This window comes from Mesoplodon densirostris, chromosome 9 (genome assembly GCF_025265405.1).
Source record: "Mesoplodon densirostris isolate mMesDen1 chromosome 9, mMesDen1 primary haplotype, whole genome shotgun sequence".
NCBI classification, from domain to species: domain Eukaryota; kingdom Metazoa; phylum Chordata; class Mammalia; order Artiodactyla; family Ziphiidae; genus Mesoplodon; species Mesoplodon densirostris.
Genome location: NC_082669.1, coordinates 20,506,083 through 20,528,765, shown reverse-complemented (window position 1 = coordinate 20,528,765; position 22,683 = coordinate 20,506,083). Strand labels below are relative to the sequence as shown.

Sequence of the window (22,683 nt, the reverse complement as noted above, 5' to 3'; positions counted from 1 at the left end):
TGGTGGTGTGTTTTAGGGTGTCTGTGACCTTATTATGATTTTAGGCAGCCTGTCTGCTAATGGGTGATGTCACGTTTCTTGCCCTGCTAGTTGTTTGGCATAGGGTGTCTAGCAGTGTAGCTTGCTGGTCATTGAGTGCAGCTGGGTCTTAGCATTGAGATGGAGATTTCTGGGAGAGCTTTCACCATTTGATATTACGTGGAGCCACGAGGTCTCGGGTGGACCAGTGTCCTGAACTCGGCTCTTGCACCTCAGAGGCACAGGCCTGACACCCAGCCAGAGCACCAAGACCCTGTGAGCCACACGGCCCAAGTCTACAGTTGTTCCCAAAGTCCACTGTCTCAATTTGGGGATGATTCATTGTCTATTCAGGCATTCCACAGATGCAGGGTACATCAAGTTGATTGTGGAGATTTAATCTGCTGTTCCTGAGGCTTTTGGGAAGTGTGAGGTCTTCTGCCAGCGTTCAGTAGGTGTTCTGCAGGAGTTGTTCCACATGTAGATGTGTTTCTGATGAGGAAGGTGATCTCCACGTCTTACTCCTCCGCCATCTTGAAGGTCTCCTTCAGTGTCTTTTTCACTCCCGCTCCTTTCAGCTTCCTTCAATAATGTAGTTTTAATTTGCCTTCACTCATTATAGTCAGTTGAACATCTTTCCATATGTTTAATTACCATATACTTTCTAAATTTTCTATAGCTAGTGATTTAGCCTTTTGTGTCTAATATAAGTTGCAGATATTTTTTCTCTGCTGTTTGTCTCTTGACATTATTTACATTTTTTTCTACAATGCAAAAGACTGTACGTTTTTGAAGTCAAATTCCTTTTATTGCTCTTGGATTGTGTCATATTTAGAAAACCTTTCCCTACTTTCAGGTTATAAAAAAATTCACCCATGATTTCTATTACCTCTGTATGGTTTTATTTTGTTAACATTTAGATCCTTATCTCATTTGGAATTTATTCTTGTGTATGGTGTAAAGTATGGGTACCATTTTATCTTTTCCCAATTGTTCTAACATCATCAATTTCTATCTTTTTCCCAGTTATCTGAGATGCCACCCTTATCATACACCAACTGCAGATCTATGTCAGTCTGCTTCAGGACTCTACTTTATTCCATTGGGTTGTCTATCTATTCATGTACCTGTGTCACACTGCTTTAATTACAGAGACCTAATAGTGTGTTGTTTCATAATCTCATAGAATTTGCTAGACCTCCTATTGTGTCCTCCTTTTCCAGGATTTTCCTAGATATTTGGGTTTTTTAATTTTTCCATATGAAATTTAGAATTAACTTATTTAGCTCCAACAAAACCACCCTTTTGGCATTCGGAGGGGGAAGAATGGATATCTGTATGATGTTGTCATCCTATTCCCCTGCAAAAAAAAAAAAAAAAAAAAAAAAAGTCTTTACATTTTTTTCAAATCTCTTTTTGTGTTTTTATATCTTTGAAGAGTGTTTGAAATTTTTCCTGTACAGATTTTGAAGATTTCCTTTGAGTTTATTCCTAAGTGGTTTGTCTTTTGTTGTTTGTGATGTTGCTGTTTTAAATGAGATCTTCCATTGTTATTTCTAGCAGATTATTGTTTGTATATATTAAAGCTATTGACTTTTCAGGCTAATTTTATATACAGATACGTTACTGAATTCTCTTAGTTTGAATCAGTTTCAATTAGTTTTAATTTTTAGGCCTTTTATGTTTTCCAGGTATACTGCACCCATATCACTGGTAGAGATAGTTTTTATCTCTTCTTTTCTAATTCTCGTGTCTTTAAATATTTTATCTCTATGATTATATTGGCCAGTAAATCCAACACAATATTAAATAAAATGGAGAAAATGGCCATCTTTGCCTTCTTCCTGAATTTAGTGGGAAAGGGGCTATGGTTTCAATATTAAGCAGATTAAGAATGCTACAAATTTCATCATATTAAGGAAGCATCAGTCAGTTCTTTTGAATGCTTTGTATCAAGAATGTTTATTGAATTTTATCATCTGCCTTTCACAGATGTTTACAGATTCCCTAAAATTGAATCATCCTTACATTCCTGGAATAAACCTCATTTGATCATAATGTATTCTTTTTTTTTAATGTGCTATTGGGTTCAGTCTGCTATTTGGGAATTTTTAATCAATGATTGCATCAATTTTCATAAATGACATTGCTTTACAATAATTTAACAGATGCATAGTTCTCTTGTACACAGATACCATAATTTGATTCAGTAGTTCCCTACTCATGACCACTTAGATTATTTCCACAGTTCATTAGTATTAACAATGCTAAATAGAAATTGGAGATAAGCCCTTTTGCCTTTCTGTTTCTATATCCCTATTTAAAATTTATAGCCTGGGATTGTTGGATCAAGGGAAATTCCCATTTTATATTTTATGAGGTACTACTGTTTCCCAAAAAGGAACAGTGGAAGTTTTAACTGGATGTAGAGCTTCATTATTTTCTTCCCATTAGAAAAGGTACCAGAAGTTTACCCTACTATGAGAAAACAGGAGATATCCTTTCTGTCTAATTTTCCTACCTCAGGATATGGTTTACAAACAGCATGAAAAGCACTGTAAAGTAGCTTTGGTCAAGGAATTAAGGCTCCCTGTCTACCACTGGTGAGCTGTATGATCATAATTTTAATCTCCATGTTTCCCATATATAAAGAGAAACTAAAATTTTGATCTCACAGCATTATTATGAAGATGATTTGAGATAATGGATGTGAAATTGTTTTGTAAATGAAAGGATATATAGAGTTTTGTAGGAAAGTCTGATTACAGTTGTGTTTACTATAATCAGTTAATGTTTAACAAGTAAACTGCTTATTTAACTTGCACACATTAAGATGTGGTCTGCTATGTAACAAAGAAGGGTTAATTCATTCAGATGAGATGGAGAGATGAAGGAGAGCACATTCCTGAGGGCATAATAGACCCCTCTGTGGACGACCTAGCAGGCATTCTCACCCATTCTCCCTGACCTGCTTCTCACGATAGAGGCTAAGAAAGTATACTCATATACTCGTTTTCTTAGCCTTCCTAGAAGCTAGGAGTATTACTGGTTCTGGCCTTGGAGACCTAAAGGGAAGGCTATGGGGAGAGGAAATCCTCTGGAAACTTCTTTTCTCACAAAGAAAGAAGAGGAGAGTCTCTGGTCCACTCCACTTCCTTCATTTTCTGTCTCTGAACATAGTTGGGTGAGAACTTAATGCTTGGAGTGGAGGCAGCCATCTTGAAGCCATGAGGCAACAAGTCAGCATGCCCTCTTGCAACTACAGGCCACCATTCTTAGAATGGCAGAGTGGATGCATGGAGAAGAACCAACCAGGGGCCCTAGTGAAACTGTTGAGTCAAACCTACAGACACGTATCACCAGAATTCTGAGGTAAACAAAAAAATCCTTATAATTTAAGCCTCTGACAGTGAAATTTTTTGCAGCTGAAAGCACCTTACATGAAATAAGTAAAAACCAATATTTTATAGGTATTACCTATTGGATTCCTTATAACAAGTCTGTGAAAGCCTTCCCTTCCAGAATGAGCAGGGCCCAAGGATTTGGTTAATCCTAGAACGCAAAATACCAGATCCTGGCCTGGGCATAAATGAACCCGAATAGCTACTGCCTTCACAGCCAAGAAGCAACTGTTTTTCTGTCCTGAATTGGGGTAGTCAGGAAAAAAAGTCTAAGGTAGAAGTTACAGACTGGCAAATTCAGCTGGCTGACATGTTATTAGCTTTTTTCTTTTTTTAAAAAACAGATGAGAAAATATAAGGCTCAGAACATAATTTAGTAGTAAATAATGGTGCCAGAATCAAACCCAAGATGTGATCTCCAACCAGACTCATTCTAATTCACTGATACCACATTCTTTGCCTCCTTTCACAGGGGAAAGGAGTGATTCTTCCCATCCATGTAGAAGTACTTGGCCATCCAAGATATACTAAATTACAGAGAAGGGAGTGGACAAATATTATATTGTGATTACAAAAGTACTTTGGCTTTTATGGAAGAAACTGGACAAATTTTGGATTTGTTTAATATGCAATATAATAGATTAGTAATGCATGCCAGCTTTCTGACTCTCCACAGGAAGAATTGAGCTGCGGCCACTTGACATTCTGGTGTATACCGAGATTGAGTTACACCCTACAGTAATCATGAGACTTAAAAGAAAAACACTATTTCAAAATTGTTGTGTTAGACACCAACTCATCATGCAGGCTGATGCCAACCACATATAACAAAAGGAAATTTAAATTACTTGAGAATGCAGCCCTAGGAAAAGTAAAGTCAAAGAATAATTACGTGTGCAATTTAAAAGGCTGTAAGGTGATGGGCCTCAACTGCTTGGATTCTAGTTCAAAAGAAGAAAAGGGTGCTCAAGAAATTGAAGAGTTTTATGTTTCAAAAATGTATCTGAATGAATATTGGCAAAGTGTAGGCATATAGTCTTTCATCTGATGGAAGATAATAAAAAAACCTTCTCATGAGGCAATAGTTCAACCTGGCTTTTTTTTTCACCACCACTAAAAGAAACAGCCTCTTTAGTACTGAGATACCCATGTTGCCATGGTACACAGTGACTTCTAGAACTTTTTATCAGGGGTATTAAGGAGGTTGGGAGGGTATAAGGATAGTCAGGTTCATACAGTCAGCACTATGCTTTTCAGCAGAAAAATATCCGTTCTCACCATGTTGAACTATAAACACACACAGACCTTTCCAGCTAACAGTTAAGAGAACAAAAATATAAATCTTATTTTTCACTTTCACTGGGATTTGGGATGATACTGAATTTAAGAAAAAAAGGAATAATGTGTGGCTACAAGAATAGCTTTCCAATGAAAAACATGATTATCAAAATAGAAAATGCAGGGCTTCCCTGGTGGCGCAGTGGTTGAGAATCTGCCTGCTAATGCAGGGGACACGGGTTCGAGCCCTGGTCTGGGAGGATCCCACATGCTGTGGAGCAACTAGGCCCGTGAGCCACAACTACTGAGCCTGCACGTCTGGAGCCTGTGCTCCGCAACAAGAGAGGTTGCGATAGTGAGAGGCCCGCGCACCGCGATGAAGAGTGGCCCCCGCTTGCCACAACTAGAGAAAGCCCTCACACAGAAACAAAGACCCAACACAGCAAAAATAAATAAATTAATTAATAAACTCCTACCCCCAACATCTTCAAAAAAAAAAAAGAAAGAAAGAAAATGCAGTGAAGGCAGCGTGGAGCAGACTGGATATGGGGGAAAAAACCCAGAAACCAAAAAACAGAAGCAGTGAATGAAAAGGTACTATTTCAGAACTCAAGTAAAAACACAGAAAAAGTGATGAAAAGGCTAATGAAAAGATAAGAAATGTGGGGGGCAGGTGTAAGAGAACTAGTACATGTTAAGTAGAGAGATATTCTACAAGGAACAGAGAAGACAGAGAGTATCAAGCCTCCAGAAATTTCCCTAGAGCTGGGCATTAACCAGGAGATGTTAATAAAGTTAAAAGATTAAGATATTCACACTACTATATATAAAATAGATAACCGAAAAGACATATAGCACAGGGAACTATATAGAATATTTTATAATAACCTATAATGGAAAATAATCTGAAAAAGAATATATGTTTATGTATGTGTGTATTTTATATATATATATACATATAAAACTGAGTATATATAACTGAGCCACTTTGCTGTATACCCGAAATCATTGTAAATCAACTATACTTCCATAAAAAAAATTTTTTTTTAATTTAAAATGTTCAAGGATAATGAAAACAACGTACAGAGACTTGGGCAGAAAAAAAAATTGTTAAAACTAAACCAAAATTACTTTGGTATCAGACTTCTCTTACAGAGGTCTAAATGCCATAAAAAATTTGAGCAAAAATACTATTATTACCTAATGAATTGTATACACCCCCAAATTATCATTATGTAAAAAAAAAAGTGAAATTTCTCTGACATTCAAAATTTCTGAAATTACACCACCACAGCAGTACCCTGTCTGAAGAAAATTAATTGAGTATATTCTCTAGCCGACCAAAACATGAATCAAAATCAAGGAGTCAGGTGAATGTGAATATAAATATAAAAGAAATTGCAGTGAATAATAAAAGGAGTAAAATAATTTATGTTTCTCTTTTAACAGAGGCCTTGTAGCAAAGCTACTTAGCAGTTTGTACAAACACACACTATAAAAATTCCTCTGTGTTTTAACAAGTGAAGAAGTTGACCTTTTAAAGGCTTGACTCAGCATGGTGAAATAAGGAAAGAGGAGAAAACATCCAAACACTTTAAATTCTTTTCCACATACCGACTGGGACCTAAATAAATACTCATCCTTTACAAAAGAAACTGTTCTGGCACCTGAAAAGTGAATCCCAAGGACTGAGTCCTCAGGAGGGTGGCTCCTCTGGGGTCCCAGGGGTGAGCCAGACAATACCTGGTGCTGGGCTACAAGAAGAATCACTGTCCAAAATAGAGTCTGCAACAAAGGGCTCGTATGAGAGAGAGGACTCCCACATCCAGAGGAAACACATAAGCCACACCAGAACACAGCACGTGACGTGGCATCTCAATGGATATTAAATATGAGGTGGATTCTCTCCCCAGTGTCCTTTGCTCCCAAGAGTGTAGGCTGGTAGAATTTCCACTGGTCCGCTGCCTGTTCCTCCTGAAGTGAGAGCTTCTGTTCCCCAGGCTTTCTCTACTTTACTGCCTCTGCCTCCCCAGTTACACCAGGGCCCCTCTGCCAAGAGTTGCCCTGGGGATTCTGAAGCAGGTGCTGTCTCTGCTTGACTTCAGCCAGCTCAGATAGCTCCATGGTGGCCCAAGCATCTTCCTCAGAAGAACATCTGCCATTCCCAGCCTGGAATCCTGGGTCATTGGCTTCTTGGTGAGACACTCTGGGCAGTAGGCCTTACAGTTCCAGAGGATATAAGAGGTATCTCAGTAAGGGACTTGGGGGCAATGTTTTAGTAGCTTTGGAGTCGATGCAGATGGTTCTGCGCACCACAGTCTTCCCTGAAAGTATTTTCAAGCAACCTCAGAGCCCTTGCATTCACCATGGCTGCTTCTGGATGCCACACCAACTAGTCTGGTGGTTCATGACATCAGATATAGTCCTCATAAGTTATACCTCACCTGTAGCTGACAAGGCTACATCAGACCTAGGAACTGATATGCTGCTTGGCCCTGTGCCACCATCTTTCCATCTGCCAGCATCTTCCTTGGCAACTTCTGAGATGCTCCAGAGCAGCAGATTCTCTGGGTTCTATGATCTGAATGTTTTTACCTCCCCCCAAATTCATGTTGAAAACCTAAAGCCCAAGATGAGTATTAGGAGTGAGACTTTTGGGAGGTGATTAGGTCATGAGGGTGGAGCCTACATGAATGGGATTAGTGCCCTTATAAAAGAGTCCCCAGAGAGCTAGCTGGCCCCTTCCACCATGTGAAGATACAATGAGAAGTTTGAAACCCAGAAGACGGTTCTCACTCACTGGCAGAGCTCACACTCTGGACCTTTCCCAGTAGACCTAACTTTAAGCCACAATAAGAGCAGCCTTCTGTGAAGGGGCAGGGGTCATCCAAGCCACTGCAGCCTTTTTGTCCAGGAGCAGCTGCTTCTTCTGCTTGGGGGCCATCTATCCCAAGAGTTTCTCCTTTCTTTGGAAGGTCTGAGGGCAACATAGTCACCCTGCTAGGGTCTGATTCTTCAGATGGCCTCTCGGTTCAAGATGCACTGCTTCTGAAGAAAACCACTGGTGCTGGGGAAACTTCCAATGCCCATACTGGGGGAAATTCTCCAAACCTGAGACTGAGGAGCAGGAGAAACACTGAAGGCAGTGTTTGATGAGAGAAGAGCTGAGAGTAGCTCATGGATGAAAGGAACCTGGGTGATCCATTGGTCATGGCATGACCTCCTACCTGTAGTGGAGTATATGCTCCACTATAACCCTGCTTTAAAACTTTTCAAAATTTGGGTAGGCACTGTAATTTAATTCTCAAAAATTATCCTTAACAAAGAAGATATAAGATGTAAAATATAAGGGAATAATAAACCATAAAACCGTCACACGTATCCATTAGCTTATTGTTAAAGTGTAATTCTGAGGAAAAAGATAGAAAATACAAATATAGAATATTGGGAAGAAAAGGGGATATTGATAGATAAGGTGAAGTTTTTTAAGAGTTAAGAGAATATTATGAATGGACTTGAGGTCAAGGGGTGTGGGAAGGGTGAGCTGTTACGAAGTGAGAGAGTGGCATGGACATATATACACTACCAAATGTAAAACAGTTAGCTAGTGGGAAGCAGCCGCATGGTACAGGGAGATCAGCTCGGTGCTCTGTGTCCACCTAGAGGGGTGGGATTGGGAGGGTGGGAGGGAGACACAAGAGGGAGGGGATATGGGGATATATGTATATGTATAGCTGATTCACTTTGTTATAAAGCAGAAACTAACACACCATTGTAAAGCAATTATACTCCAATAAAGACATTTTAAAAAAGAAATAAATATTATGTACAAATGTGTTATGGTGATAAATAGAATCTTGATGAAATAAAAGATTTTCTAGGAAAATATAAACAACCAAAACTAAGACTTAAGCAGAAAGGTAAGCAGGTCAATAACCAGAAAAAAAATTCTTACAATAGCCTAGTGACATTTTAGATGTTTGATCTTGAAAAGAGATCAAAGAGTTACTTCTTCAAAAGGAGTTGGGTCCACATGGTTTCATGACTCAGTTTTTTCCAACCTCAAGACTATAGAGCATGGAGAAATACAGAAAGCTTGCCAATTATTTTACAAAGCTATGAAAACCCTGACATTTAAAATATAGAAAACACAAAAATATAAACTATAGATCAAGCTAAATTATGGCTATAGATTAAAAACAAATATTAAATATTAACAAATCAAGCCGACTATTGAAAGAATAATGCATAATAATAACTTGGAATTTATTTCAGGAATGCAAAGATGGTTTAATGTCAGGCAATCTATTAGTACAAGTCACTAGGTTGGGGAAGTCTAAGATTCATTCTGATTAGAATAAATTCTTTATAATATAGGTCAGAAAAATATTTACTGAACATGATAGTGTATCTTTGTTAAACCAGCAGCCAGTAAGAGACTTAAGTGTGACAAATTAGAGGCATTCACTTTAGAGTGAGACTCATGACAAGGGGGTGTGACATCACTGCAGGTATGTCATTTTGCCCTTCAGTTTCTTGTTTATCATATTTGAAATCACTAAAAATAATTAGGTTCCTTATAGGTGTGAGTGTGGGAAACAGGAACATTCATATTCTGCCAGTTGAAATATCAGCTGGAACAACCTTCCTGAAGAGCAAAGTTGTCAAAAATTTATAAATGTGCAATCCCTTTTCAATCATTTTCTTATCGAAGAATCTATCCAAAATATTTTTAAAGTGGTACACATATAATTGCACACAAATGCAAGGTCATACATGTAGTTGTTTATACTAGTGAAAAATAGAGGGGAAAGAAACATAACTGGGGACTTCCCTGGTGGCACAGTGGTTAAGATTCCACGCCCCCAATGCAAGGGGCCCAGGTTCGATCCCTGGTGAGGGAATTAGATCCTGTATGCATGCCACAACTAAGAGTCTTCATGCCACATCTAAGGAGCTGGTGAGCCACAACTAAGGAGCCCGTCTGCCACAACTAAGGAGCCTGCCTGCCACAACTAAGACCCAGTGCAACCAAATAAATAAAGAGAAAAAGAAACAACTCTCCCCTATAAGGGACTGTTCACAGAAACTCTGTTCCATCCATTAGCCAGAATACCATGCAGTCATTAAAAATGATTCTGTTAAAATTTACCTAGTGGCATGAGAAATATGTACAATGTTTTGTTAAATTAAAAAATCACAAAGCATGTTTCCACTTTAATTTTAGAATTGTATATACAGAAATAGAAATTAAAAATCCAGAAGCACATATATAAGGGTTGTTAATCCTGGACAACAGGACTCTCTTTACTCTATTTTGCTCTTCTCTGTTATCTAGATTTTCCACCATGAACATGTATGATGCTAGAAATCCAAAAGTCATAAAAATGGTATTTATTCATTCAACACACATTTACTGAGACTTACTATGTGCCAAGCACTTCTAGGTGCTGGGCTTTTGGTAGTAAACCAGACAGATCAAGTTCTCCTCTCCAGGGAAGACAGACACAAGACAATGTCACTCAGTGATAGTGTCCTAAGGGAAACAGAACGAGATGTGATGGAGAGTGGCTGGTGGGGAGGGCTTTGTTGGAAAGTCACAGAAGGCCCCTCTGAGAAGGTGATGGGCTAAGACCTGAATGAGGAGAAGCCAGGAGTTCAAAGGTGATACAAGCAGACTAGTCAGTATGGATGAGCTTGCACAATATTATTAAATGAAAAACAGCCTATTATAAAACAGTATGGACTACAGTATGTACATTTTGCATCTAAAAATCTCTTAGGATATTTAGAAGATGTTACCAGTAGTCATTATCACTTTGGCAGTTATGGATAATTTTTACTTTTTTCTCTTTGCATATCTGTATTTTAGATATCCGTTTACAATGACTATATATCATTGTTACTCATTCCCTCATTCAAAAAAATTTAGTCAGGCCTGTTCTATGGTGCTGGAAATACAGCAACAACCAGACACAAATCCTGGACCTTATGGAGCTTTACTTTGGATATGAGGGAACAGACGTTAAAAATTTTAATTAAATTAAATAGTATGTTAATAAAATATTAATAAAAATATTAAATAGTAGGTAAATATCTTGAACATAAAAGGCAGTGAGGTGGGATGTATGAAAATGTGGAGAGAAGGGACAGTCTAATTTGGGGGTGGGCCATACAGCTTTTTAGGGAAAAGGCTTTCTAGGTAGAGGAATCAACAACACAAGTGCCAAAGGAGTGAGAATGCTGAGAGTGAGTGAGCTGGAGTGAGTGAGCTGGCAATGAGGTGAGGATGGATGGACGATGGAGTGAAGACGTCAAAGACAAGGTGTGGAAGGGGTCGGGGGGCAGATCCCACAGGGTGGTCAAGTCCTTGCAAAAACATTTACTCTGAGACATAGAAAGGCACAGGAGGGTTTTTAAGCAGACATGAGACATGATACAACAATTTTTAGCAGAATCACTCGAGCTGCTATGTTCAGAACAGACTAAAGGGAGCAAGGGCAGAAGTAGGGACCCGCTAGGAGGCTATTGCAAGAATGATGAAGGTTTGGACCAGGATGACAGCAAAGGTGTGGTCAGATTCTGGTCTACAAGTCTGGGTCTGTATCACAATTAGAGTCAATAGAGTTTGCTTCTGGATTACTTGTGGCAAGTGGGAGAAAAAGAAATCAAGGATGACTCTAAGGGTTGATCCTGAGCAACTGGAGTTGTTATTAGCTGAGGTAAAGAAAACTGCAAGGGGAATAACTTCTGTTTGTTTATTTGTTTGTTTTCAGGGGAGGCATTAATTTTGGACATGCTGAGTTTGAGATAGCTATTAGAGATCCAAAAGAAGAACTCAACCAAGCAGCTGGATATATGAACGCAGAGTTCAGGAGAGAGCTCTAGGCTGGACATGCACATGTGTGAGTCCTTCAGGTAAGGATGGCATTTGACTCCATGATCTAGATGACATCACCAAAACAGGGGTAGAGACAGAAAAGCAAAGGGATGGGAAGCCTGCACCCTGGAACATTCCACCATTAATGATCCAAGAGAAGAGGAGAAAGAGCAATGAAGGCTGAGAAGGTAAGGAAATGAGGTGGAAGGAGAGGAACTAGAAAAGCATAGTGTCCTGAAAGCTACATGAAGAAAATACTTCAAGATGGAGGAAATGACCAACAGTAAAATGAGACCAGATAAAAGATCACTTGATTAGTAATGTGGAGTGTACTGCCCTTGACCAGAACTGCTTCAGTAGAGCTGTGATGATCAATGTTTGATTGGAGGGGGTCCAAGAGAGCATGGGAGGACAGCAATTGGAGTTAGCATGAGATTTGCTTTAAATAGAAGGGGAGAATGGGGTTTCAGTTAGTAAGATCAAGAGAAGATTTTTTTTTCTTGAAAGCTGGGTAAAATAAAATAAATTATAAAGGGGAAAAATAGAAGATTTTTACTGGAATTGGGGATATATAAGCCTATCACATTTATTCCAGGAAAAACAAACCACTAATTGGTGGAACATTTTCAGATCTTTGGGCACTTTGCCCCTGACCACCATCTTTGAGGTCAGAATCAGGAAGAAACAATTCAAGGTTAATGGAGAGAAATAAAGATGTTTTCAGAGCAGTATGGTGACCACCTCTGGCTTATTTTTATAAGTTAGTCTCCTATCCCACCAGTCCCTCTACTCTCCTGGGCTTATCTTCCTTGGAACTTCTTTTTCCTCACTGCCCACTTTTTCCACATCCCAACATCAACCCTCTGAAATCCAGGGTCAGTAGACCCACAGAATTAAGACTCTTAAAGCAAACTTTATGTGCTTCCAATAAAATCTCTTTCTTGAAGAAAAACTCAGTATTGCAAATCAGCATGGTTTATTTTTCGAGGATCAGAATGCCACTAGCAGTCAAACTTCCTGAGCCAATAAAAGAAAATACTGGCTCCAGTTATCAGAGACCAAGAGGAGGGAGTAAGGGCAAAGGAGTAATTTTTCTGAAATTCTGAAAGTCAGGATTTCTTCAAATGAGAGCCCAATCCATGCAAAGCAGGGCTCGGGATCAAATAAATTTGTTGAACATTTCATACTAATTCATCTCCCTGAGGATTTATGATGATGTTGCCCCAAGAAATCCAAAAGAAAAACATATAAAAAATGTAACCTGACCTTCCCTTCCCCTTATTAAACAATTTAGTCTAAAGCCTTTAGACAGGGCCAAGCAAGGTAGGTGTCTGCATGGCCTGGCCTGGGGTGCAGAGCCCAAGAGGAAGGCATCCATGTAGGGAGCGGGGTACCATAGCAATGCCTGACTGGTTACCTACTGCAGTTGAATAAAGGCATCCAGTTTTCTCACGCCCTAAAAAGGGAGGTACGAAAAATGAACAGGAGTAAACTAGAATGATCCATGTGGTGGTGGATCAGAATTAGAGATATCAGTATAAATATCTCTATGTATTAGAATTGGAAGCTTAGAAATAAATGTAGATATAAATGTTTGTATATATGTGTTAGTGGCTCTGTGTGTGTATGTGCATATGTATGTATTCAAACCTACATCATCTTGCTTTGTCCAGTGAAGGGGCCTGGAAGCAGTGCCACCCAAGAGCCATGAGCACAACTAGACCAGGGACCTAGGCTTCCAAATATTATTCTCCAGTAAAAGTAACCAGAGCTTCTTGAGAAATGGCTTATTCCAAGACTCTGGCAGGGAAAGTACAGATGATCTTGGAATATCTTGCCAGAAAGCAAGGAAGTGCTCGAAGAATAAGGGAGACCTGTCAAAAGAACATAGAAGCCAACTTGAAGAGGTTCCCACTGGCCAAATCTGGGACAATTTGAACATCAAATAAACAATGAGAGCAAATGCAATTCAGTGAGAGTCCTAGAGTCCATGCTGATATAAACAAATGAATAACTTGAAACTTCAATGAAGAATGGGATAGGTACATGGTCCTAAAATCTCTGGCTATAAAATACTTATGAATTACAAAGTATAAAAGCGTCACTTCATACTGAAGAAACCATGCAGACATCAGTAATCAAGTTATCAAAGTAAACATCCAGATGTGACAGTCCTACCATTCCTACCATAAGTGAATAACTTGAATCTAATTATGAGGAAACCTCAAACCCAAATCAAGGAACATTCTACCAAATAACTGGCCTGCATTGAAGTGCAAGAAAGAATGAGGAACTGTTCCAAACAGAAAGAGACTAAAAAGACACAACATTTAAATGTAATGCTTGAATATAAACTGGGTCCTTCTGCTATAAGAACATAAAAAGCACAAGTGGAAAAATTTGAATGAGACCTGAATTTCAGATGGTAGAAATGAGTGCATGTTAATTTCCTGATTTGTATGGTTGTGTTGCAGTTATGCAGGTCAATGGCCCTGTTTGTAAGAAATACACACTGAAGTATTGGGGGTCGTGGGGATATCAAGTTGGCAACTCACTCTCAAATGATTCAGGGGAAAAAATGGCTATGGACTATAATTGCAACTTTTCTGTAAGTGTGAGATAGTTTCCAAATAAAATTGTATATTTGGAGGAAAAAAAACCTAATCCTGATTCTCAAACACATATGATTGTCGAAGTTGCCTGGTGTGATAACACTCCTTGGAATTAATCCTCCACAGCAGATCCTTGGAGGGGCACTTCTGTAAGCAGTCCTATTCAACCCCTTAGTATACAGGGAGGCTCCATGGAGAGGACAGCCTTCTGAGTTTGGAGCCAAAGCATTTAAAGGCAGCCTTGCTCTTCTCTACCCATGAACACAAGCTTAGGTGAAAAGAAGGAAGAAAAAGAACTCTGAATTGTCTACACGAAGGGACAAGTTGAGAAAACATTTAGAATTTATGTCAAGTTCATTGCATCTTGGTAGAAACAGGAATCAGCCTAATATAATAAAAGTACAGGTAGTGCTCTCATGGTATCATTTAATCTTATCTGTACCTAGCTTTTAAGGAAGAATTCCTAAACATTATTTAGTATAAACATTATAGATATCATTAAAATCAAATTAAAAGATGAAAAACATTGACGTTCTGAGAAGCAAAGGACCTTGTGGAGGTGAAGCCAGAATTAGAAGCCATATTTGGCATCCCACGACTGTCTAAATGGATGTCCATGCTCTCTCCACTACACTAGGTGGTTTTCTCTAAGAATAGAGAAATTATATTCTGTTCTCCAAGAAACAGAATGGTCTGGAAAAATTGAGACAGAGATGAACTAATCAGAATTTGAATAAGAATCTACCTGTCACTCTGTTTAAGATATATTTTTTAAATCTTTTACCAAAAAAAAAAAAAATCCCCAAACATGTAGGATTGGTAGTTGAGCAGTCTTCTAGGATATATTCCTAATTTACCAATGCATGTCCTCTTAATGCTTCTCTGCTCACTCTGCTTCATTAATTCCAATTCCCAATCCACCGTCTTGTAAATGGGAGCAGCAAGTTACTGGTAACCTAAAAAAATTCATTCAGTATCTACATTGCTTCTCCCATAAAGTTCACTATGTTACTGAAATACAACGTAATCTTGCTTTTCCTTCAGTCTTCCAAATGTAATACTTGTGAGTTTATAGGAAAGACAGTTGGAAGCAGAAAATGAAATAGTATCAATTACTAATATTTCCCATTCTCTGCTAAGGCTTGTCTTATCTGAAGCTTGTAAGGTTATTTAATCTTTTCCATCATCTCAGGGAGAAGAAAGCCTGGAAAATTCTAGTCATTCCACAGTAACTATCAGTGGGACTTTCCATAACTGACTGGATGCAAAATAAATATCTTAAGAAGTTGATCCAATTCTAAAGCTACTTCTCAACTTATAAATAAATATGAAGAGACAACCCATCCATATTTTCTTCAAATAACATCTGGTTTCTTGGCCAGACTGCTAATACCTGAAGAAGTTTCTGAGTTTGTTCCAACAAGTCTACATTTAAAGAGCTTAAAAACGCATTTATGTACTAAACATTCTTTTCTACGTCTGACTTAGGGCCAGAGATGGGACTGTGAGACAGAACCTTGCCAAGAAATTGGAAAGATGGGGAATAAAATGGCCTTCTAAACGCTAAAGTGTGAAATCAACACTTGATGGATCAGGGCAAAGAAATGAGAAATCACCCCATGGACAGAGGGAACTATATTCAGTATCCTGTAATAAACCATAATGGGAAAGAATATGAAAAAGAACATGGATATATGTATGTATAATGGAATCACTTTGCTGTACACAAGAAACTAACACAACATTGTAAATCAACTATACCTGAGTTAAAGAAAGAAAGAAACAAATCACCACATGGGGACAAAAAAGCTTCTAGTCCAGCAAGATTTGGCTGTGACCCCATTAAAGATATAATACACATATCTGAAGACTATATTAATTGATCATGGAGTCATAGAAGAAGGATTGCTAAGACAACCTGAGCAGTACCCTCCAAGGCCCGGTGCAGAGTGGACGGAGTCTGGACCAGCAGCATTGGGGTAGCATAGAATCAGCGACAAGGCACCACTCTGGTAAAAATGATGCACCACTTTATCTTAGCCTGATTACGCTGGGCTGGCCTGTCTTATGCATGATGGAAAGCTCAACATTGAGCACACGGCCTAGCCTAGAGCAGGCAATCATTAGACTCCATGAATTTGCTCCAACTCTTTGCTCACAACTTCCTGATTAGAATTTGGCTCTCCACGTAGGTCTGCCTACAGGGAGAGAATGACGTAGTCAGATTTGAGAATTCTGGCCCCCATGCCAGCTGCAGCAGTCACTGAAATATACAGTGTAACATTTGAGCTTGTTTGCTCCTAGTCTGCTCCCAAAGGAAGGGCCCTTGAGTGTGCTACCAGATCAACTGTCTGAGCCCACAGGGCTGGCTGGGAGTCTCTGGCCCATGGTACATTCACCAGGATGGCGATGATGGCGGTGGCCATGGGGATAGCTGGGGCCGCATGCTGAGCACCTTTTGTACTATGTGTCAGACCACTGCACTATGTGCTATTCATACTTGAACTCATTTCATCCCCACAACAAAGCAATACATTAGGCATTAGTAGTATTCCCATCTAGTAATTACCCAAAGACCCACACTAGGAATCTGAATTCAGAGGCAGATTTATCTGACTCTAAAGCCTAATCCCTTACATTGTGAAAATACTACCTTGGGGCGGGGTTGGGGGGCAGACATGAGCCCTATCCTTGTCCTGGCCAAACTCCTCTGTGTCAGCGGTGTGCTTTGGGCCATCTCAGTCCACCTTCGACATGACTACTCATCAGTACACCACTACCGTACAAGGCCTCACAACAACGAACACAAAGAGTAGCGCTTGACCCTTTATCAGAATTGCAGAAAGCCAAATCCCATCTCAGCGAACAGCATCCCCATCTATTCATGCCATCAGTACTGTAAGCCTCCTAAGCCAAAAATGACTGTTCCCTCCCCCTCACCACCCTGCAGCATAGCGTCTAATCATTTGCACCTCCTTCAGTAAGCCTCTTCAATATCCTCAATACTTCCCTAATGCGTCCACTTCTCACCATCACCATTGCCACTCCCCGTCTTTCATCTGGCTCTCTCTACAGACATCTCCTAGGTCATGTTTCGGCTTCTTCTCTTGTTTTTCTTTATTCTCAACCACACAACCAGTTTTCTTTATAAAATCCAATCACGGTATTCCACTGCTTAAATATCCTTCCCTGGGTCCCCAACCTCCCGCCATACTCCAGGCTTCAGTCTAATAGTGATTGGCCTGCAGTTCTTGGAATATTCTCCGCCCTGCCTGTGGCAGGATGTCCTGGAATACATCCGCCTCCCCCTGGACCAGTCTGCCCTCCATGCCTCGTTCCCTCTAATGGTCAGCTCGTCCGGGGGTTTGGGGACTCGCTCCTGTCCCACCTCCTCCAGGAAGCCTGGGTTAGGTGTCTGTCTGAGGTGCTCTCGTGCCCAGCTCACCCTTCACCCCACTGTATGGGAATTCTTAATGATGTGACTCCACCCCCAGACCATGACCTCCCTGAAGCCCAGGACTCACTCTGATTATACAAAATGCCTGACACGAAAAAATGCACGTTGAAAGAATGAATGAACAGACAAGAGCCTGTTACATCATAGATGTCAGAATCCACTCAGTTTCCTCAAGTCCCAGCCCTTGATCTTGAGAAAGCTGTCTAATCTCCCTCAGCCCCAGATTCTCTGTCTGTAAACTGGAGATCAAAAAACCTGCATTGTCAAGTTGTTGTGAGATTTAAACTAAATCATATGGTATGTGGAACGTCTTCAGCACCATGCCTGGTACATACATAACAAGTACCCAAATGTTGGTTGTTGCTATTATTATTACAAAGACCTTCGACACTTGACAGAAAACATTCCTGTTCTTGAAAGAGAACAGATACTCCCAGTCCACCACGATGACTCGGCTGCCCCAGGCCTCCTCAGCATTCATGGTTTACAGTCATCATGCACTATTTTGCATTCTCGAATATACTCCTTTGAAGGGTTCCGGCACTTCCATACTGTCTTCAAGATGCCTAATACTTGGACAAATGCTTTTAGGTAAAATGATATCAAATTTGCCCCACATCTTACTGCCCACTGGAGCCTTAAACTATGGACGTTCACGTAGCACCTCCTAATGATGCAAATGCCATACGAAGAGGCCAGCATAACCCTGGGAAGAACACACACAGAGAAACAGGAACGGGGGGCAATTGACAGGTGGTGATCCCAAAATAGAAATCAGGTCTTAAAGAGGTCAGAACCAAGCTGAGGTCTCAGAAAGAGAGTGTCCTTTGTCACATGAGATTCAGAAAGGTGAATGATCAGACCAGTGGTTAAAAAACATTGTAGCATAACCCCTCTGTGGAATATTGTGCAGCCATTAAAAATAGGTAGGGCCAACTAATAAAATGGTAAGTAAGAACACATAAGAGATCGTGTTATATAAAAAAGATAGACATAGGATTTTTGATTACAGAATGTAAAACTTGCTTAAAAGAAAATTTAAGGGAGTAGACCGAAATTTTAATGGTTATGACACAGTCATGAGTTTATTTTTTTTTAACTGATTCCACACACCTTTTGCAGTATTGTCACATTCCTTTAAAATGTTAAAAAAAAAAAAAAATCTGCCTGTCCTCCTCTCAGATGGCTCCTGGAAGAGCTGAGATAGTGCAGAAGACACGCCCTAGGCTGAAGGGGGCAACAGGAGCCAGGAGGCTGACTCAGCAGCCTTTGAGCTTGGGCGAACCTGGGCCTGGAGCGCCCGGCCGGTCATTTCTTCACCGGCCACCGCCCCCCGCCCCGCGGGGTCTCACTGAGTGCCCGCTAGCAGGCCGCCCCCAGTGGGCCCAGCCGCCACCCAGCCCCCGACTGTGTTGTCCCCAAGCGATCCTCTCGGCGAAGTTTGTCTTGGAGAGGAGGGAAGTGACGCGAGCGGCTGGAAACCCCGCGACCTCGCCCTCCCCGGGCCTCGCGACCCCACGCCCCGCGCCCCGGCACCCCGCGTACCTCTTGCAGGGGATCAGCGCCTTCCTCTCGTCCAGCACCCGCACGCGTTGGTTGAGCCCGTCGTAGGAGAGCAGGGCGCGGCTGTAGCGCCCGGTGCTCTGCCGGTACAGCACCTGGCGCCCCTCCCACTGCTGCGGCGCCTGGCACGGGCGCTGAGCCCTCGGGGAGCCCCCGGCCCCGGGCCCCGGCGCCGCCGCCCCCAGGCCGCAGAGGCCACTCAGCGCCCAGACCCAGAGGCCGCCCAGCAGCCAGGCGCCCAGGGCCCCGCGTGCCACGCGGAGGAGAGCGCGTCCCGGCATCGCCGCGCCTGCCGCCCCCCGAGGCCCAGCCCGAGCCCGAGGGTCGCTGAGCAGCCCGAGAGAAGCGGGGCGCGGAGCTCTCTCGCACTGTGCCCGATTACGGTCTGGGCCAAGTTGCTGCCGGTCCCAGCGGCGGCCTCTACGGCTCTGGGGATCAGGCCTGGGAGCCGGGCCCTGGGCCCTGGGGAAGCTCCGGTGAATCGTGCGGGAGCTCTTTGTGCCCGGGCCGCTGCCCGCTGCAGCTTCTGTTTTCACTTGCTCTCTGCTGCCAACAGGAAATGCAGTGGCAGCGGTGCCACTAGCATCCTGACGGGCATCCGTGTTTTAAGGGGGGCGGCGGGGGGAGCGATGAGAAGGGAAATGTTTCTCTGCTAGCTTGAGGATTCAACGTGTAACCCACTCTGGGGGACGAGCTCGAGGTCGAGGTCGGGAAAGCAGGGCCTCAGCACTGGCTGTGCAGCAGGTACCCTGTCCCTTTATCAAAATTGCCACCTGCTAACTCCAAATTAAAAATGGAAAAAAGGGTTCCTTCCTGAAGAAATGACACCAGTCATTTATCATGGCCGTTTGGCAGCCCCCCACTCCCCGTGTAGAGCCTGGGGGACTAGAAAATAGGCCCTTGCTCTTGGGCTGAGGACTCAAGGACATGCCTGGAGGCCCCATTTGCGGTGAGACTGCTCCCCTCACTCATCACTTGACAATACCACAAGCCTAGAGGTTTGTGTGTCTGGGAGTTTAGGATCATCAAGAAGAAAGTTAATTGGGTTTATGTTGGTATAATGTTAGGATCTATAGTACAGAATCAAGAAGAAAGAAAACAACTGTTTAAAAACCAAAAACAAAGCCTTGCTTTCCAAGTTTATAGAGTCTTTTCACTAGATCTGCCTTTCAGGGATGAAGAAGCATGAGGCAGGTGAAAGTGGGAGAGAGCGTTCCTGTATGAGAGACAGATGCAGCGACAAGAGAAAATGAGTGTGATATTTGGGTTCAAATATGAAGCAGAAGGTAGTCCAGAGCCAGATCACTCAAGGCCTTGAAAACCTTTTTAAGGATTAGTTAGTAATACCGGGGTTGTTGGAGCCATCCATAAATGTAAAGCTAGGGAGAGCATCATCAGGGATATGCCTTAGGAAGCCCCCCCCCCCCAGGTCAGTGTGGAGAATGGCAGGGCAAGGCAGAGGGCAGGGAGAAGGAGGAAGACACTGCTGCAGTCCAGACGAGAGCTAAGGCCGTGGTCGTAGAAATGCAAAGGGTAGAAGAGTTGGGAACAAGGGGGAAGGATTTAGACCCGGAGGAAGAGGTTTCTGGTTTGGACCACTGGGAGTTCAGCCCGGAGTGAGAGAAGATAAATTCAGTTTAGGGTTGGCTGATTTTGAGATGACTGTGGGATACACAGGTGGAAATTCCCAGGGGACAGTTGGATAAACACTTCCAGAGACCAGCAGGCCTAGAGGTCTGGATTTGGAAGCCACTGACATCTAGGTGGTCCCTGAAGCCAGAGAGGAGAGTAGAACAGTGGTTTTCCACCCAGGGCAACTTTGTCCCCCAGGGGGCAGTTGGCAATATCTAGAGACCTTATTGATTATCACAGTGGGGTAGGGGGTAGGCTGCCCCTGGCGTCTAGTGGGAGGAGACCAGAGATACTACTAAACTTCCCACAACGTGCAGGACAGCCCCCAGCACCACCACCACTCACCCAGTAAAGGATTATCCAGCCCCACTGTCGACAGTGCCGAGGTTGAGGCAACGTGGAGCAGCAGGGTGTGTAGAGAGTGAGAAGAAGGCTGAGGATGGAGCCCTAGAGAATGCCAGACGTTGAAAGGATGGGCAGAGAAACAGGCCCTGGAGGAGACTGAAAAGGAGCTACCAGAGAGAAGCCACTGACCAGGGGAACTTCCCCAGTTACATGAGCTATTGGCAAATCAATGTCAAGTATGAGGTAATGGATTGAGTGCTAAAGCCGGGCAAGAAGATGGAGGCTGGTTGACAGACACTCCGGATGAATCCCTCAACACTGCCACCCTCTCCTAGAAACACTAAGGCCAGACTACCAACAGGCCTAGTGGGATAAGCAAAGAGCTTTATGGAGAAGGGTTCTTAACTTCTCCTCTCCCTTTCTTAAAGGACATGCCATCTGCGAACATCAGGGAAGCACCTGAAATGTCGCGATTTGGTACCTGCATAGCTAAACTAATGCAGCAGGTTCAAACTGGCTGCAGAAGTTTGAGTCCTCCCCAGGTTTGCCCTGCTCAACTAACTCCAGGAAAAGGACAGGGAGTCCAGCTCTTTCTCAAAACTGTATCTTCTTCCCTGGTAGGAACTTGGGCTGAAAATCTTTCTAAGCCAGGCATTTATACCTACTGGAGTTTACTGCTGAAAATGGCTTGAGCTCTCATCTGGGCTATCCCCCTCGCTTGATATTTCACTAGCCTGCGTTGGCATTTCTGAAGCTTGAGATCTGTTCTACAGAAAACTGGAATACCTCTCTAGATTGGCCTGCCTGTATTTGGTCACCCCGACCTTCCCACAAAATAGAATTGGACTCCTCGGGTGAATACTGAAATGTATTTTTCTCATTTACCCTTTCAACCTACCGTGTTTGATTCATGTTCCTGGGGGAAAAAAATAAGATCATGCATTTAAAGCACTTAGCACTACCCCGAGCCCATTGTACATGCTCAGTAAATGTCAGTTGTGCTTTTCCTTTCTTGGGCTATTTTCATCCTCAGTCCTGATCAGGGTCAAAACTAAACTAACTTTGTGGATCTAAGCTTTAGAGACAAAAAAAATCTGTCTGCCTCAAGTTCAGATTTCCAATTAAACCATGTTTTTAAAGATTAACATTCAGATAACATGTTTTCATATTCTAATGCCCTAAGAAAATATCATATACCAGAAATCTTACTGCCTGAAGATTGATGTACACTTGGAACAATAAAGCCTCCCTTTTCTGTGGATAGCTGAGCCAGCAGTGGATTCTACTACCTCTTTCTAATAAAAATAAAAGAGAAAACAAGACATACATCATTGTTCTCCATGGTACACAGCTCCTTACTTCATTTAAATAACAGTTTCCAAGCAAATCAAAAATCAAGATGTTAGACGGCTGCGTTGGAAATCACTTGGCATGAAGGAGGAAAAAAAATCTTTCAAATTGTGGTATCCAAAGTCTTCTTTGTTTTCTGCTTTCATT

General features: G+C 41.9%; 1 protein-coding gene and 1 long non-coding RNA gene across 2 annotated transcripts in view; one reads left to right on the top strand and one right to left on the bottom strand.

Annotated features, from left to right (window-relative positions):
• The window catches only part of LOC132496044 (uncharacterized), a 213,644-nt gene extending 202,035 nt beyond the window's left edge, over positions 1–11,609 (top strand). Inside the window, exon 3 of the long non-coding RNA XR_009533367.1 lies at positions 11,474–11,609. This is a non-coding gene — a long non-coding RNA (uncharacterized LOC132496044). The remainder of the gene's footprint in view (positions 1–11,473) is intronic.
• EPDR1 (ependymin related 1) overlaps positions 1–19,780 on the bottom strand; it is a 41,198-nt gene extending 21,418 nt beyond the window's left edge. Inside the window, exon 1 of the mRNA XM_060108202.1 lies at positions 19,192–19,780. Within this exon, the coding sequence (XP_059964185.1) occupies positions 19,192–19,490 (299 nt within the window). The 5' untranslated portion in view covers positions 19,491–19,780. The remainder of the gene's footprint in view (positions 1–19,191) is intronic.
• Positions 19,781–22,683: the final 2,903 nt, after the last annotated feature.